Source organism: Fonsecaea erecta (genome assembly GCF_001651985.1).
Source record: "Fonsecaea erecta strain CBS 125763 chromosome Unknown Scaff2, whole genome shotgun sequence".
Lineage (NCBI taxonomy): Eukaryota > Fungi > Ascomycota > Eurotiomycetes > Chaetothyriales > Herpotrichiellaceae > Fonsecaea > Fonsecaea erecta.
The window spans coordinates 1,857,466-1,873,187 of record NW_017387245.1 but is presented as its reverse complement, the minus strand read 5'-3'; the positions used below and the strand labels follow the sequence as shown (position 1 = coordinate 1,873,187).

The 15,722-nt window shown below is 53.3% G+C and overlaps 5 protein-coding genes across 5 annotated transcripts; 2 read left to right on the top strand and 3 right to left on the bottom strand.

The window, feature by feature from the left end:
- Nucleotides 1-1,012: 1,012 nt before the first annotated feature.
- On the top strand, nucleotides 1,013-3,042 carry AYL99_02434 (hypothetical protein; the record flags this gene model as incomplete). The annotated part of the gene is made up of 4 exons (XM_018833950.1): nucleotides 1,013-1,421; nucleotides 1,485-1,780; nucleotides 1,833-1,957; nucleotides 2,016-3,042. The coding sequence occupies 4 exons, from the start codon at nucleotides 1,013-1,015 to the stop codon at nucleotides 3,040-3,042; spliced, it is 1,857 nt and encodes a 618-aa protein (XP_018696574.1).
- Nucleotides 3,043-3,422: 380 nt separating this feature from the next.
- AYL99_02433 (peptidyl-prolyl cis-trans isomerase H) lies at nucleotides 3,423-4,725 on the bottom strand (the record flags this gene model as incomplete). Its single annotated transcript, XM_018833949.1, has 3 exons — nucleotides 3,423-3,779; nucleotides 4,165-4,310; nucleotides 4,650-4,725. 3 exons carry the CDS (start codon nucleotides 4,723-4,725, stop codon nucleotides 3,423-3,425), a joined length of 579 nt encoding a protein of 192 aa, XP_018696573.1.
- Nucleotides 4,726-5,102: 377 nt separating this feature from the next.
- AYL99_02432 (hypothetical protein) lies at nucleotides 5,103-6,302 on the bottom strand (the record flags this gene model as incomplete). Its single annotated transcript, XM_018833948.1, has 1 exon — nucleotides 5,103-6,302. The coding sequence occupies one exon, from the start codon at nucleotides 6,300-6,302 to the stop codon at nucleotides 5,103-5,105; it is 1,200 nt and encodes a 399-aa protein (XP_018696572.1).
- Nucleotides 6,303-7,312: 1,010 nt separating this feature from the next.
- On the top strand, nucleotides 7,313-8,304 carry AYL99_02431 (hypothetical protein; the record flags this gene model as incomplete). The annotated part of the gene is made up of 2 exons (XM_018833947.1): nucleotides 7,313-7,990; nucleotides 8,152-8,304. The coding sequence occupies 2 exons, from the start codon at nucleotides 7,313-7,315 to the stop codon at nucleotides 8,302-8,304; spliced, it is 831 nt and encodes a 276-aa protein (XP_018696571.1).
- Nucleotides 8,305-13,066: 4,762 nt separating this feature from the next.
- Nucleotides 13,067-15,060, bottom strand: AYL99_02430 (hypothetical protein; the record flags this gene model as incomplete). The annotated part of the gene is made up of 4 exons (XM_018833946.1): nucleotides 13,067-13,195; nucleotides 13,258-14,495; nucleotides 14,564-14,834; nucleotides 15,025-15,060. The coding sequence occupies 4 exons, from the start codon at nucleotides 15,058-15,060 to the stop codon at nucleotides 13,067-13,069; spliced, it is 1,674 nt and encodes a 557-aa protein (XP_018696570.1).
- Nucleotides 15,061-15,722: the final 662 nt, after the last annotated feature.

Genomic DNA, 15,722 nt, shown 5'->3' with positions numbered 1-15,722 from the left:
GTAAGTGAGACCTTATAGTTCCCAGATTTTAGTGAAGGCTGCTTCGCGTATGATCACTCTAGGTTCAAATATCCATAAAAGCTCTTTGTCCATGACCGAGGCCAGTCCTGTGTTAAACAGGGGAATGTCGAGTCGCTTCTCACATAGCGCCTGCCAGATCCGGTAGGGTTCGAGCGTGGACGACTCTTAACCCAGAGAACTTGATTTGGCCAAGAACTAATTTCATCAGCTGTCAAGATCAAGAGAAATCCAACGTTGCATTGAGAGCTGGGCCTGTTCAGGCCTTCGCCGCAAGAGAGAGCGGGAACATCTGAGCGAGCATTGTCCTGCCGGTCGGACTCTCTCGTTGTTTGCCTTGGACAAGCGACGTTTGCCTTTGCTGCTGTCCCCAGTGCAATCCAGTAGATTTTGGACGAAATTACCTCAATCTCAACCCTCATATAACCGCGTGGCGATTCTCCTTGCGTTAACTTTCCAGATCATCCAAGCTTCTCGCGCAAGGCTGGACAGTTGATCATTCGGATATAGGACGGGATTACAAATATCAGGCAGCCTTACTTAGTAAGGACGCAGGAAAAATCCGGCGGATCCATACGACGTGGTGTATCGGTTCGGCACAGGCAAGCACCTCATAGGCTGGGCCGATCTCGGGCAGAAGCCTTGCGTCTCCTCGGGTCGTTTGGATCAGTAACGGATCGGCAGGATTGGATTTAGAATAACTCGCCGTCGAACACCAGGGATCCCAAAACCGCCGCGCACAGACAGGTCCATCGACGTTGATGCTTGTGCCTCAGCAGCCTCTTTTTTTGCCCACGCTGAGTCATCGGCAAAACGAAAGGTTTTAGATACCTACTTGTGGTAGGGGCAAATGTTCATGGTAAAGCCAGTACCATTGGCCGCTATGGCAGGGTAAGGGGAGACCCATATATCAATTGTACTGACACGACACTCCACAACTATGTCCAGTACATATCCGTCCTCCCACCATCTCTCCTCAAGGTAATCATTGCATATGCCTGAACAGTCCAAAAAGAGAAATACTTCATCAAACGTTCCGGAGCACGTCTTCATTGACCAAGGTCCGGAGTCGTTTCGAGGAGACAAATCCAAGTTGGTTTCTAGCCAGGCACGGCGGTTTCAAAGCGCAGGAAAGCGACAGCGGCAGAGAGTCTCGGCGCGGCAAGATGCCGGGTATGCACGAAGCTTAGTGGGCTGGAGGTCAACGTCGTCCACGCCCCCAGTCGAAAATCAAGGAGAGGAATCCCGACCAAAAGGCGGGACACCTGACAAACAATTGACAGGGCCAGGGGAATCGAGCGAGACTGGGATGAACCTTGCGTTCCAGACAGGACTACGGACAGATCCCTTCAGCGCCTTTCCAGGCTCGAATACAAAGGAAGTCATGTTCATGGTTGACTATCGTCAGTAAACAACCCAAGGCCAACCTACTTTCTATCCAAGGATCTTGTTGACGATGACTTTAGACATCCACGTATGGGCCCCTCATAAAGCTGGCAATTTTGACAAACTGATGGGTTACAATACTCAACTCGACTTATGCTGGCCGCTTGCGCTTCAAGATGCCATGCTGTTTGACGCCACGGTCGCCGTTAGCCAAACGGCATGGGCACTTGCTCAGGGCAACAATCCATCGGATGACCAGCTGATGCTATATCACCGTGGCCTAGCAATGACGAGGTTGCGACGAAGAGTATCTCTCGGTGACAATGGACCCAACGAAGCCGTCATCTTCACGATTGGCCGCATGATTAGCATTGCAGTAAGCTATGTTTGTACTCTCCAGGCTGAAAACACCGACTCACATCTGACAGTACATGTCGAGCGAGCCGGAGGCGTTTGTTGCCCATTTCGAAGCATTCCAAAACATCGCACAGCGTTATATCGACGACAACCCAAACAGTGCCGTTACCCGAGTGGTCCATAATCGGTTAGAGAGGTAAGTGTATGGTCTCTTCGTGCTTTCCAACTCTGCAGGAATGATTGACACGGTGCAGTTGGAAAGCCTTACATGGCTACCGGAATCGAAAGATCCTCCTTCGGGATCGTCACAGTTATCCATCAGAACCACCGAGGAGTGAGTCTCAGTCGAGGCGAAGTACTCCGCCAAAGCGCCATATGCGAGCGCAATCCCCAACATTGCTCTCTGGACTAGATCTTTCAGTTGAACTCGCGGCGTCACTGAAATCAATGACACGATTGTTAGACCAGATACAGCCATTTCAAAGCCTTAGCGGGCAGAGTAAACGAGCCTTGGATCTTATCGAACGGTGCCGTCAATTCAGCCAGGATCTTCAATGGTGCAGCAATCTCAGTCCAACGGAGCTGCAGCTGTGCTGTGCGCTCGTTGTCTTTTGTATACAGCTCTACCATCACCATATCGGCGAAGGTCTTGGGGCAGCAGGAGAGCAGAACCATCCATACGAGCGATTTGAATTCTTGCCGGCCCTAACAGACATCGCCAGCACATTCATCAACAAGCAGCTCGAAGATTTCTCTGAGTCCACAGAGCAACGAATGTGCCTGACATGGTCTGCCATGGTACTCGGAAGTTTCCTCCTGCAACAGCCGGACAACCGACTTCGCACCAAAGGCCATATCATACACGTCAACCTCGGCCTGAACCTCGGCTTAGGCTACGGCGATGTCTTATTGACTGACGATGATAATGGCTGGACCGGTATCGAATCCTCGCTCAACGGACCCTCAAAAATGGGCAGCCTCTGGCACCCAGACCTCGCACTGCAATGGCGCCAAGACTGGGAAGGGTCTGTCAGGAGGCAGAGACAATGGGAACATCGGGGGGTCTGGATGCTGGGGGCCCCGAAGCGATTACTCGGCGGAAAGAGCGAGAGGAGTCCTGGTGGCAAAGGCACACAGGCGGCGACGACAACGACGACAATGACGACGAAGGCATCGCATACGCCTTTTCCTCTGCTATCGCTGGATCAGCATGGTGAGGTCGATGTTATTGAGTATCTCGTATTGAGGGAGGCAAGGGACTCGCTGCCCAGGATCGAATAGCCGCGCGGGCGCACCAAGAGAGGGAAGCCGTAGCTATGTAAGTTATGATTATTGGTATAATATGAATTGCTAAGCACGGAGAGGATCGGTACGGCGTTTGAAAGTGACTTTCTTTCGAATTTGTGCTATTTTCTTAATCCCTCGCCAGTGCATTGGTGGCAGTAGAGTGAGTCGAGCTCTTGAGATGACCGGATCCAAGCTCCCAGTATGAGAAAGAAAGTATGGCACAGCTCCTGATTTCCTTTTCCTATGCCTCTTGCTTTCCCGCCATACGCCTATCTTCCGCCACCCCATCCTCAATCAACCACCACTACCGCCCTGCCTCTTTCTCTTGCATCACCCGCATCCCCACCCCCTGCCATCTGTCCTCCGACCAGCACCTACATCTCACCGCACTGGACGATTCTAACGTCCAGGACGGGCCTCTCGCCTTGACCCCGCCCCCCCGGCCCGGCAGTGCGGGTGTTCTCGATCATGCGGACGACCTTGAGGCTCTCCTCGTCGGCGACCTGGCCGAAGACGACGTGCTTGTTGTCCAGCCAGGGCGCCGGGGCGCAGGTGATGAAGAACTGGCACCCGTTGGTGTTGGGTCCGGAGTTGGCCATGGACAGCAGACCGGCGCGCGTGTGCTTGATCGCGAACGACTCGTCGGCAAACGCCGCGTTGTGGTAGATGCTCGTGCTCCCCGTGCCGTCCGAGTGGAGGAAGTCGCCGCCTTGGATCATGAAGTTCTTGATCTGGAGCACGGGAGGTTAGACGAAGGTGGGATGGATTTGTTGATTTTAGATGGTCGAGAGCCAAAGGAGAGACGTGTTGGGCCGGGTTCTTTTTTCTTTTGGCCGGAGTTAAAAAGTTCGAGAGGCATGAGAGGCTCAGAGGTTTCCATCGTAGTCTGGGTTTCACGCTGGTCCATCCGTCCTTATCATCGTCCTCGTACTGCAAGGCACATCGACTGACATCACTCTCCCTCAATCGGGCGTCGTCGCTCTCTTTCCACGCCCTTACCCTTCCTCGCCAGGCCGACTCTTATGGGAGGAAAGAGAGGGCTCAATGAAGCAGACAAACAGGCCCACAAACAGAAAAACAAACAAAGAGATAAATAGAACAACGTAATAGACTCACCACGCGGTGGAATTTGCTGCCTTTGTACCCCATCGGCTTGCCGCCCATGCCCTTGTGCTCGCCCGTGCAGAACTGGCGAAAGTTCTCCGCCGTCTTGGGCACCGTCTTGGAGAAGAGGTGCATTTTAATGCGGCCCAGTGGTTCGCCTAGTGATGTGTTCAATGATTTGATTAGAGATGGGTCGAACTTGAAGACGGAATTCAGGCGGGAGGAGGGGTGTGGGTTTTGATGGTTGCGGGACTTAAGCAGCACCAACAGCAGTGACGACGAGAAGTCGCTCTAGATGGAGAGAGAAAAAGAGAGAGAGTGGCAGAAGGGAGCATGGGGAACGGGAATGCTTCCTGAATGCACACGTTCATGGCTCATGCCATCTCATCGCTGCCGTGCCCTGCAAGCTTCTCTTGGATTCTGGCCTGGAATTTTTCCCATCCACGCAAAAAAGTTGTCGCATATTTGGGGGTGGGCCGGGGATTATCATGACATACCGCCAATCTGGATGTCGAAAAACACAATCGGCTCGCCCTCGCCCGGCTTGGGGACAGGGATTGTGTCCGTCGCCATGGTGAATTTTGTGTAGGAATGAGGTTGGTGGGGGAAGTGTATCGTCGAGGGAAAGCAGAATGGTGATATAAACAAATTAATATCTGGGGTGTGGAGCACGAGGCAGAGGCAGAGGCAAGGCTGTGGGTGGCAAGGGATATTCTTACTCGTTATATGCTCCACTAGAGCAGCCTCCACATTCACTTCGTCATGAGAAAAACAGCAGAACAGATGAAGTGAAGCAATTCAAGGGTCGAATCGGAGGGGATCTCATTGCCATATTCATTAACTACGTGGAAGATGGGCATCACTCAAGTCATCAACTGGTACTTAAAGGTCCGTCCGGCAACGCCCACCACATATCCCAAACACCTGTGCTTAAAACCAAATTCGAATCCTCAATAAGCGGCAATGTCACGGCTCTTGTCTTCCCTCTTCCAGAATCTGAGCCCTTTCTTCCTCTTCGGCTCGCTCGGTTCAAGCGGAGGCGGGATAATGTATGGCAGTCTCCGCGACCCTTCTCCCTCCTCTGGCAGCGTCTTGTCCGGCCACTTGGATTCTGGGATTTCGCCGATCTTGGTGCTAGCCGTCATGAATGTCATAGTCGATGTCGGACGCGCCCTAGACTGTGCTGGATTGGGGCGGCTATGCAGCGGGATCTTTGGTGGTCGAGGCGGAGCCTGTGGGAGCACCGCTTGCTCTGGAATGTTTTGCCCGTTCTCGAAGAAGTCTGCAGGCACGAGGAGCATGCTTCGCTGGCTTTGCGGTCGGGGCTGTTCGCTGGACTTCCGTCTAGTGGGAGGCTTTGATTCTTCCACTCGAGCCGGGGCTGCTTTACAGGTACAGCCGGACACATGGCTGAGTGACTCCTCCCGCCTGGCCTTGGAGTCGCTGGACCGGGATGCGGACGATTTTGACACCATAGAATCAGATTTGGATCGGTGGTGCTTCTGCGTCTGCTCTGCCCTTGCTTTCTTCGCCGCTGCCCCAGAGACAACTGATGACCCGCTTCTGGACCTCACCCAACCACCGCGGATTAGTAATGGCGTCGGAGGTGGCCTCTTGGTCTTCTTTGTCGACGTTGTAGAACTGGATTTGCGTTCTCTGTGAGGGGTCTTCTCATCAGACCTCTGGCTCCCCTTCAACTCAAGCGCCAGCCTGGATGCTGACACTAGGCTGAGGCGCGACCCGAGCTGTCCGATGGCAGTCATAGTGTCAACTGCAGCAGTTTCAGAGAGACTGAACAAGGTCCGCTTAGACAAGGATATTGTCTTGGGGTCTCCGGAAAGGGCATGATTGATCAAGTTGATCAGGCCGGTGTTGAGGACGAGAAGAGTATGTGCCAAACTTGACTGAGCCACAACGTCACCAACTTCGAATTGACGCCCGAATTTTGCTACCTGCTGATCGTACTCGTGTTGGATCTCCACAGGTCGATTTTTCAACGAATGTCGCAGCCATTGTTCTTCTTCAGATGGCCGAGGGAGTCTGGCGTTGGTTTTCCTCTTCTTTCCTCCCAGACGATGGAAAATGTCCATGCCACTGCCAAAGGCTGATATGATGGAGCTCACCACGGAGGAGACGTCAATCCCACCCATGTTGCTGGAACGGCACTACGTCTCTCTGAGCCGTGGATGTGGCACTGGGGGGCCTCACATAGCATTTAAAACAAAGAAACAGACAGGGTGAGGAGCTCACGTCGACTGGTCAACGGTAGGAGAAGATAGCGCACATAAAGAAGGCAATGGGAACGCCGGGAAGCAAAATGAGGAAGGCAACCCTCGGAGCGAGGCTTCTGTGTTTGGGGAAAAGAAACGGTTCACCTCTAGGATTCGGGGATTTTGAGTCCCTGCATGTGCTTTGCCCAGCGCCTCGAATGGCAATTGCAGGAACCTTTCCTCCAGTCAAGGAACAGGTGCATAGAAAGTCCTGGTGGATGGAGGGGCGAGCCGTTAGCTATCACGAAAGAGACCCAAGTCTCTCGAGGACTGCTATCTGAGTGGTAGGAACATCCGGGTGGATGCTGCACCATCGACCAGGGCGCTTTGTTCCAGGCGCTTGCGGAACGGCAGCCTCTGTCGAATCGACGACCTGGGATGCCCACCGGGCGCAGCAGTAGTAGACGGACGTTTATGCAGCAGGGCACATTCAGAAACACATCAGGTCGAGAACCAGTGAGGAGGAGAAAGCAAGGGACGAAGCAATCAACACCAAGGCTCATGTTGCAGGGCTTCTTAGTTGTGCAGTTCTTGGACTACTAGAGGCGAGGAGAGTTCAAGCATTATTATTATAGGCTCACTAGGCCTTACTAGGCGGTAGGTACGGGTAGTAATAGTTACCATTAGGCTATTACTGCCCTCTAAATTCAGGTACCTGGCTTGACTGACGGGCCTTAGCTCCAGTAGGTACGAAGTATTTCAGGTTTAGTAGCCAGCAGTTGCCACCCACAGCCCCCCAAACTGCGGAACTACGTCCATTGCACAAAACACAGTTCAGCCTCGAACAACAGCAGTGTGACACAGTTCTTCACGTAGAGTGCACCAGCAGCACTCTCATTCCCCTTCTGGAACCACCACCGTACCCTCCGTATCCGATCCTTTTGCCGACCATGTCTGGGATTGGGCCCCAACTCCCGCCGCATCTGCAAAACCGCAAGAGAAGCCATGACGATGAAGATGATGAGGCTGGATCGTCCGACTCTTCGACTGGCCCTCTTCCTCCGTCGAAATCTGCGCAAGAAGGCACAAGCTCCTCTGCAAAGCGACCTCGAGTCGTCGGTCCAACCCTCCCACCTGCACCTTTGGACGAACGCCCACCTTCGAATCCTCAACGACCAACAGAGGAAAGCGACTCTGACTCGGATAAGGATGATGATGACGATGATTTCGGCCCGAGTCTACCCTCAGCCAACGACGGCCCTACCAAGTCTTCAGCGTCCTCGTCGATGGGTCCGCAGGTCTCTACAGCTACAGCGCCAACGGGGCCAGTGAAGCGTGACGAATGGATGACTGTGGCACCATCCAACGGAGATTGGACCGCAAGAGTCGATCCCACCAAACTGAAGAATCGTAAATTCAACACTGGGCGCGGGGCAAAGGGCCCATCACAAGTGGCTGGGGGCACGGGAGATTCGTCGTGGCATGAAACCCCGGAGCAGAAGCAAGCAAGATTGAAAAGAGAGGTCATGGGCATCAGTGATGCTTCTGCATCAGCCAGGTCGTCGAATGCTGGTTCAGCAAGAAATCCTCATGACGAAGCCACGGCACAAAGGCTGAAGGAATACAATGTAAGCATATACTCTTTGGACACAGAGACCTCAATTCTGCTCTTCTCCCAGCGGATTGCCATTTCCCCTTTGTGCTATGTGCCTCTCACCCTCTCACAACCATTTTTGTGCAGGAGACTCAACGCGGACCATCCCTCTACTCCACTCACACCGCCTCCCAGAGCAAGCCGCTGGATGATGATCCCAGTGCCCGTGCCTTTGACCGGCAAAAGGACATCGGGTCTGGTTCGAGCATCACCGCCACTCAGCGCAGGGACATGGTGAAGAAGGCCTCGGATTTTTCATCGAGATTTGAGAGGGCGAGGTATTTGTGAGGTAATATGCGCGTATCACGTCGACTCCTGCTAGTACTGGTAAGCTCCCACCATGGCATGCTGTGCAGACGCCAATCCAGGCTCAGTTCGTTCTGCCGTACCTCGGGCACGTTCGTTGTCCCAAGGCGAGTGGAGAGGGGCGCTGACAACCAGGAGCTGGTCGGGGTGCTGTCTATCGGCGACAGGAAGAAAGAGGTAACGGGTGGTCGGAACGCTCCTGGTCAGGGCACTTTGGGCCTGCTGGCCTCACCTCTACCATTGTGGAATGTGATGAGCAAAAGTCGAGATTGCACACCGTCGCCACTGAGCGGAAAAGACACAACTTTACATATGAACCGGGGCGCAGATGGCGGTGTACGGTCAGAGCGCGACGGCAGATGACGGGCTTGTTACCTCGTGTCACCGTCCCCACTCACATTGCGATTCCTATTCTCACTGCCGATCTGGACGTGCTCCCCTTGGGCAAAGCAAATTGGGCTCGAGCAAGCAACACTTCCCACCCAGCGCCGCTTCTGTAACGGTCCACTCCCGGCCCAATAGGGGAAGCCCCTGGTCCAGGCGGGTTTTCCTGGTTGGACTGAAGTCTCTCGCATTATTCCCTCTAGACGGCAATAACCCTATCAGCCGCCCTGGATGTTGGACCGTTCACACTGGATCTCTCCACAGGCCGTTTTAGCAAATCTGGGATTCTAATTTATCTCTCCCGACGAGACAGACGTCTCTGGGGTTTCAAGAGCCCCCCGCCTCTCTTCAAAATGATTAACCGGAAAGACTCCGGATCAACGGCATGGATCTCCCATGCATGCTCGAGGCAGTATGAGTAGAGGGATCGGGCTCTCACACCCGACGGTCAACTCTCCTTATCCACCTCCCGTTTCCTATCGCTCGCTTGGAATCCCGCCCCAAGGATGACTTCGCACCCATGGGCCGCCTACCTTTTTTGACACCTTTTCCTTGAATCGGAGCACAAGTTGCGATGCATCTAGTAGTATCCCTTTCCTGCAGTTCCAAAATAGGAATCTCTTTCGGCAACGCCGCTGCAGGGCCAGCGCAATCCTCTTGACTACATACGAACCCGTACATTACCCGGTACCGTGGCCCTAGTTCGACGTGACCAGGACGCAGGGGAAACGACAAGACAAGCTTTGGGTCCCGACAAATCTGAGAGGCCTTATTTCCACCTGCCCCAACCGGCTTGGTTTCGCCCGCACCGTGACGGTGCAGTTTCACATCGTTCTGGAACAAAAACTGAGAGGCGGAAGCGCAAGAGGAGGTCTTGGATCACACCAGAATGCCTGCCTTGTACCGAGTACAGCTCTTACGAGTACCGAGTACATAGTACCGTATAAGGCGTTCCACCCGGCGGGGATGTCATCTCAACCCAACTGTCCAGCCACCGAAACCCTCCCAGTGTACCTCGTGCTGTAAGAACTGACTAATGCGCCTTGTCCCCATGTTGGCATCCGTGATTATGCGAAATGGACGAGTGCAAGATGGGCGGCCGCATATCATGTCTCGAATTGCGCAAGCTCCCCGTCCCATAATAGATTATCCTGCGAGCATTGTCCAGCGCCATCGGCCTTGGAGAATGGCCGTGGCAGAGTCTTCGCGTCGACAACCTACGAGTACGACTCGGAGATGCGAATGCGAGAGACTATTACGGCATACATTACGGAGGCGGTTTTCGTATGCTCCGTTGGGTCGATCTGAAGACTGCCTGCTTGGCTGCATTCTCCGTACATGCATGCATGCGTGAATGAATGTGCAGAGGCGTGTTGTACACTACATGCGACCAACAATCCATGTCTAACTAAAGGGGTTTGGTATGTATCTCGCTCTCGTACTCCATCACGAGTACTACATGGTACCTCTCGGTCGGTGTCGTATTGTGGTGATGTTGAGATGTCTGTCGTATCGTGTCGTCAATCAGTGTCATGCAGTGTCATGCGTCGTCCATCCGAACAGTAAGATCGGTGCGAGCAGATGAATCGAGTGATCTATCCCCATTTCGAGGACCAGGCATTACCGTGCGCTGAGACTTCTTGCCTATCGTGTCCTGCCCTGCTCTGCCCTGCCCGGTCCCGTCCGGCAATTCCACAGCAACACATACCGAGTGCGGGCAGACAGACAGCCACACACCTATACCGGCGTTGCGCACTATGAGGACCAGGCCTCCCGCAGGTGGTGGTGGTCCTGTTGTAACATCGTATTTCGTCGTGATATTCCATAGCACCCTGCTCATACGTATGGAGGACGGAAGGAATAATAGGGCGTCCCAAGGCAGATACTACTACCAGTAGTAGGGCTGATTTTCTCAGACCTCGAGCTCATCACGATCACAATCATCATGCGCGGATCCTCCAGCCCAACAGCGACAGGGAGGGGAGATTACAGCCGCTCAAGTAAGTACTGCTTCGGAATGCACATATTACCTCGGGCAGGTGGTTACTTACTTACCCTTACCCAACCCAGGTAGTTCAGCCACATGTAGACACCATCACCTACCTAATTACTTGTCCTGCGTACAGGAACGCAGCTGCAGGACTCCGTACATACATCGGTAATCACCACAGTATTGATTACCTCGGTTTTTATTCGTGGAGTATGTAGGCGATGATATCTACGGACCACCCCTAGTAGTACCGAGTCCAAGTAGGTTCTCCGCGTAATTACCTTGTAGATAGATGGATAGGGAGTAGATATGTCGGTCGGTCGGTACAGAAGGTAGGAAAGCGGTTCCGCTGCTTGCAAAGAAGAGCAAGAATTACCACAGACGGTTAGTTTTCTACGGGCGGGCGAGCGAGATAGAAAGAGAGAGAGAGAGAGAGCACGCAGTAATAATAACTATTACCGCCCGTAGTAATCGCCCAGCCAATTAGCTTCAGGTGCCAGTTCCAACAACTAACAAATACAGCCCCTGGCGTGTCTCGGCCTTGCTTAGCCCTACTGTCCCTTCAGCATAGTAGTGGCACCAAGCCTGCACCAGCTTCCAGCCTACGAGGACGGACCCAGCCCTATCCCCCTGCTACTGCTCATCGTGCTCACGCCCATAACATACGACAACCACTCATCGACGACGACGACGACAAGTTACCTGACTAGGGTCTCTCCCGTGCTCGCTAGCTGCCTACCTATTACTGTATGTGTGTGTACCTAGCTCGCTAGGTAGGCAGGAGGTACATAGGTACGCGGTGCGGACGGAGTTATTGAGAACCAACACCACACTAATACGAGGTACTAATTATTACCCCGGGAACAAAAGTTCCAAAAGAAACAAAACGCACGACTCGGCCCTACTGAGTCTTCGTGGGACGCCGAGTCCGAGGGGCTGGCGTCGGAGTTTATGGATTGCTCAACGAGGTATGTATTACTGCGCCGTCAAACTGTTGCGAGTACGGAGATTTCCCCTTCCCACTTGGGGTATGGGACGTACGTGTAGTACTGTATGTAACAGGAGGTGTCCCGTCGGATCACCACGATCCGCCACCACTCCCACCATCATCGCCATCACCCTCACCCTCCCCTTCACTTTCACCATCATGAACAAAGTCGGATCCCTCCGAGGGGCGCCGGCCTGCGAGCGCCACCACATGACAGGGCAGCACATCTCATCCGTCGTACGAGGTACCGTGTACCCGTCCGTGTGCTCTGCTCCTCCTAGAAGGGCAATCACTCGCGTCAGGATCAACCTCCTGCAAAGGCGATATTGGGACACAAGGTTTTCTGTCCTTTGCGGTTGGTTCTGACCCAAAACGTCATCTCACACACGACCCCCAGCACACCTCCCAAGCGGAGCCAGCGAGACCACCCGCCCTGGGGCTGGGCTGAATATCCTCACCTCCTCTGCGAGTTACCGCGGGTGGAATTAAAGTGATTACGGGGCAGTCATCGTCTCATATAACCACTCTTCATAGGCTCGTCCTTTATTCACATGTAGCCTTATACGTGTCGGCCAGAGACCAGATGCCCCGAAACCCCTGGCTGTACCCTGACGACGCGAAGGGTGCCTACCCCTTCTTGTCCTTCTCACGACGTTTGTCGTGGTTATCTCATCATCCTTGCATCGAAACCCCTCCCCGAATCCTCATTCGACCGACTGACCCCAGCGTGACGAGGCCATGGCCTCTCTGCACGCTCAGATGTCGTCGTCTTCCCCCTTCCCTCTCCCGCAAATGCCTTCATTGCCTCTCCGTCGGTTCCATTCCTCTCCCGCAAATGCCTTCATTGCCTCTCCGTCTGCTGAGGTAACGGTGGATTTGCAGTTCCACTCAGAAAATCAAGATGCAGTCTCTTTGCCCAGCCCAAGTACAAAACGGGGAGGCGGATCTTTCAGAGATGGTAGTGAGGCAAAAGGCCAGAGAAGTATCTGTAGAGCGTTTATCCGGTGTCGGTTTTGGTCCACTCTTCCCTGTGATAGCCAACGGCCAACACTTTGCGTGATTGGCGTCTCAAAGCCCTCGGGCAAAGCGTCGTCAAATCTTAGACGGTAATGACTGTGGGTGTTCTAGGCTTGGAACGGTGTGTCCCATTTTAGATCTCAGGCCAGCAACAATAACATCGACCGAGGGCCAGCATTATGCCCGCCCAACAACTGATCTGATGTCGTACAGTGACGCAGCTTCTGATTGTGGTCCAAGATCTTTCTTCTTTTTGTGGCTGCCCAGTTGTCGTTCCGCGGCGACAAAAGGTCCTTGGAGGAAAACTCTCTCAAGGCTTTGCCTGTAAAAGTATTGTTGAATAATTCAGAGATATCTCTTCACCTTCATACTTTTGTCTTGGGTCGGAGGATTAGGGCTTCCTTGGACGGTGCCATCCCACAACTGCATCCCGTGGAGAGTGGCCTGACGCCGCCTCCTTGAAATCCTCCAATGCGGATAATTCTGCATAATGGCTAGGGACGGTCAGTCAGTATGAGAGCCTATCAAGAATGGGAGAAGGGTCCCCAACACTTACCCACTGTGCTGAAGGTGCAAACGGACAGCTCTGTAGATCGAGCGTATCCTGCAACAGAGGAGAGGCATCGTAGGGGAACGCCAGGTAATTGAGGCCTGCCTGGGTGCTTCGTTTATCCGTGATGAATGCTTCCACTGGCCGGATGAGATCGTGCTCGTCTTTAAGATCGGTGCGTTTGTTGTTGCTGGCTCGTGTAATTTCAATCCTGATAATTTTTCTTGCAATCAGGTAGGCCGTACAACTCGTCCAGTTGTTCTCAACCACCCTCAAACAGTAGAGGTGTTTCAAAGCTGCCAGACGTGTAGCTTGATCACGGCACTTGGTTGCGGTGAAAAAGAGGGGGGGAATATACCCCATGTGGTACTCGAGATTTCCCATACCGTGGAAGAACTTGGAAGATTCGTCTCTAGCCCACATCTCTGCAAAATCGTCGTACTTGTCCACAATCCACTTGAATTCCTCCGTGTACTGTTCGTAGACGCTCTCCTGCTTGCTCGACGCCACTCGAAGCATCACGGACAGCATCGTGTAGTGAACCCGGAGCAGCTGCAGAGCTAACCCGTACTTTTGCTTTTGGGCATCGACCCGACTCGATTCGAACGTTTCAAAGTGCATGCGCCAGGAATCCAGCAACATTTGAACCTTTTCTGGCGGCGATGGTCTCCAAGCCGCTCTTCTGTAGTCCATCATTCTTGCAATATGGTGTCCAATACCGTCCAAGGCATGGTGTGCTCGGTGAATCTTGGTGAACTGTTCGACCCACGGTAGCTCCGCGTGGGTTTTGATGAGGGTGGTACATGCGCACTCGTTGATTGGGAGATCTGCCATGCCGTATGTCGGTGCCTTGTCGATGTAGGCAAGGAAGATGGGAGCTATGGCTTGGATGATCAATTTCGCGCCGGGAGAAAGCTGTAAGTTTGAAGTTTGGGTAGATTTGACCCATTCGTCTATAATGTTCAAGCCAGCCTGGATATGCCGGAGTCCTGGGAGGATTGAGCCCTTCATGAACTCGCAACAGGCGAACAGAAGGCAAGCCATCAGAACGCTCTCAATTTGCGGAGACGTGCAAGTGGCTTGGATCGCCTTGGTGTAATGGGTCTGATAAAGCGAGTTCCTTTCGAGCGGCACACCTTCAAGGGCGGACGCCTCGACGACGGATGAGGTGGCAAGCAGCATGTGCTTGACAGCAGGTTGAGCAATCCCGATTTTTGGCAACAGCTCGGCCCAAAAAGAACGACCTGTCGACAGGAATAAGTGTCAGAACAGGGGGAGGGGGGTTAACGGCACCCACGAAGGGAGGACGTACCAAAATAAGAGGAAAAGATGGGAGCAGCTTGCTCGACCCAGAATTGGAAAGAACGTCTGTCGTCGGAGTCGCCAATAGGCGCAAGAGGAGAAACGAATTGAACAATGGTGGTGGTAGTAGCAATGGTGTTGTTGGTGTCTTGTTTGGTTTCAGACACCTTTCGAGGTTTGAACAACCATGTCTGAGGCGGTTGATAGCCTTCGCATTTGCGCAAAGAATCGGTACATTGTCGACAGGCGGGTTTTCCCTCGTCACATTTTATTCGACGTTTCTGTTGGCAACGTATTAACCACATGTATATGAAATGAAACCAGACATTCAATGAATGAAGGCAGAACTCATGATCAGTCGGTTGTCGAGGGGTTGCAGAGGATGGGTGCGAAGTGGCAGACAACCGTGAACCGTCGGGGAAGGTGGACTCTGGGATTACCTACCCTACAGGTCATGCACCCCGTCTTCACCTTCTGATGTGGTCGTTTGGCGCGCCCTTGAGCCATGGTGCCATAGCAAGTTTTCAAAGACGTTGTCGAAGAGTTCGAGAGGGGAAAGGTGGACAGGGCCACAGACACGGCGATATAACTGTGGCCAGAGGTGGTAGGGAATCAAGGTCGAAAGGGAAGTCCCGAAGGTCAACGAAAGAATGTGCCTCTTAGGCTAGTCCAACCAAAGCCCTACGCGATTAGGAGTTGGTCGGCACTAGTCATTCGGTGTCGGCTGTCGCCAGTAATAATAACAAGAGGGCAAACCTTGGAGGAGTTGCCGATCTGATCATGATCATGATCATGATCATCTGTCGCTTCCCCATTGTCCTCTTTGGGCTGAGAGTTTACCATTTGTTATTTTGTACAGAGGGTGGCCCTCTATGGCGATGGCAAAAAAAGAGTCTCTCTGGTTCTCTGTGACTTTTGCTTGACTAATTCTCTTCGTGTTTAAGCTTTGGGATTTGCGAATCCAGCGTCGTCTCGGCTGGCTCTGTGCATCATCCTAGCGTGGAAAAAGGGCCCAAGGGGACTTGCCCCCCCGATGGTCGGCGGCTGATGGACCATGGAGGAGGAGGACATGGATCAGGGCAGAGAGGGGGCTAGTGAGGCCTGGGGGAGGTGCAAATGGGCCTTAATCAGGCGAGTGTCATCCGTGCCAGATGATGCTGCATATTGCT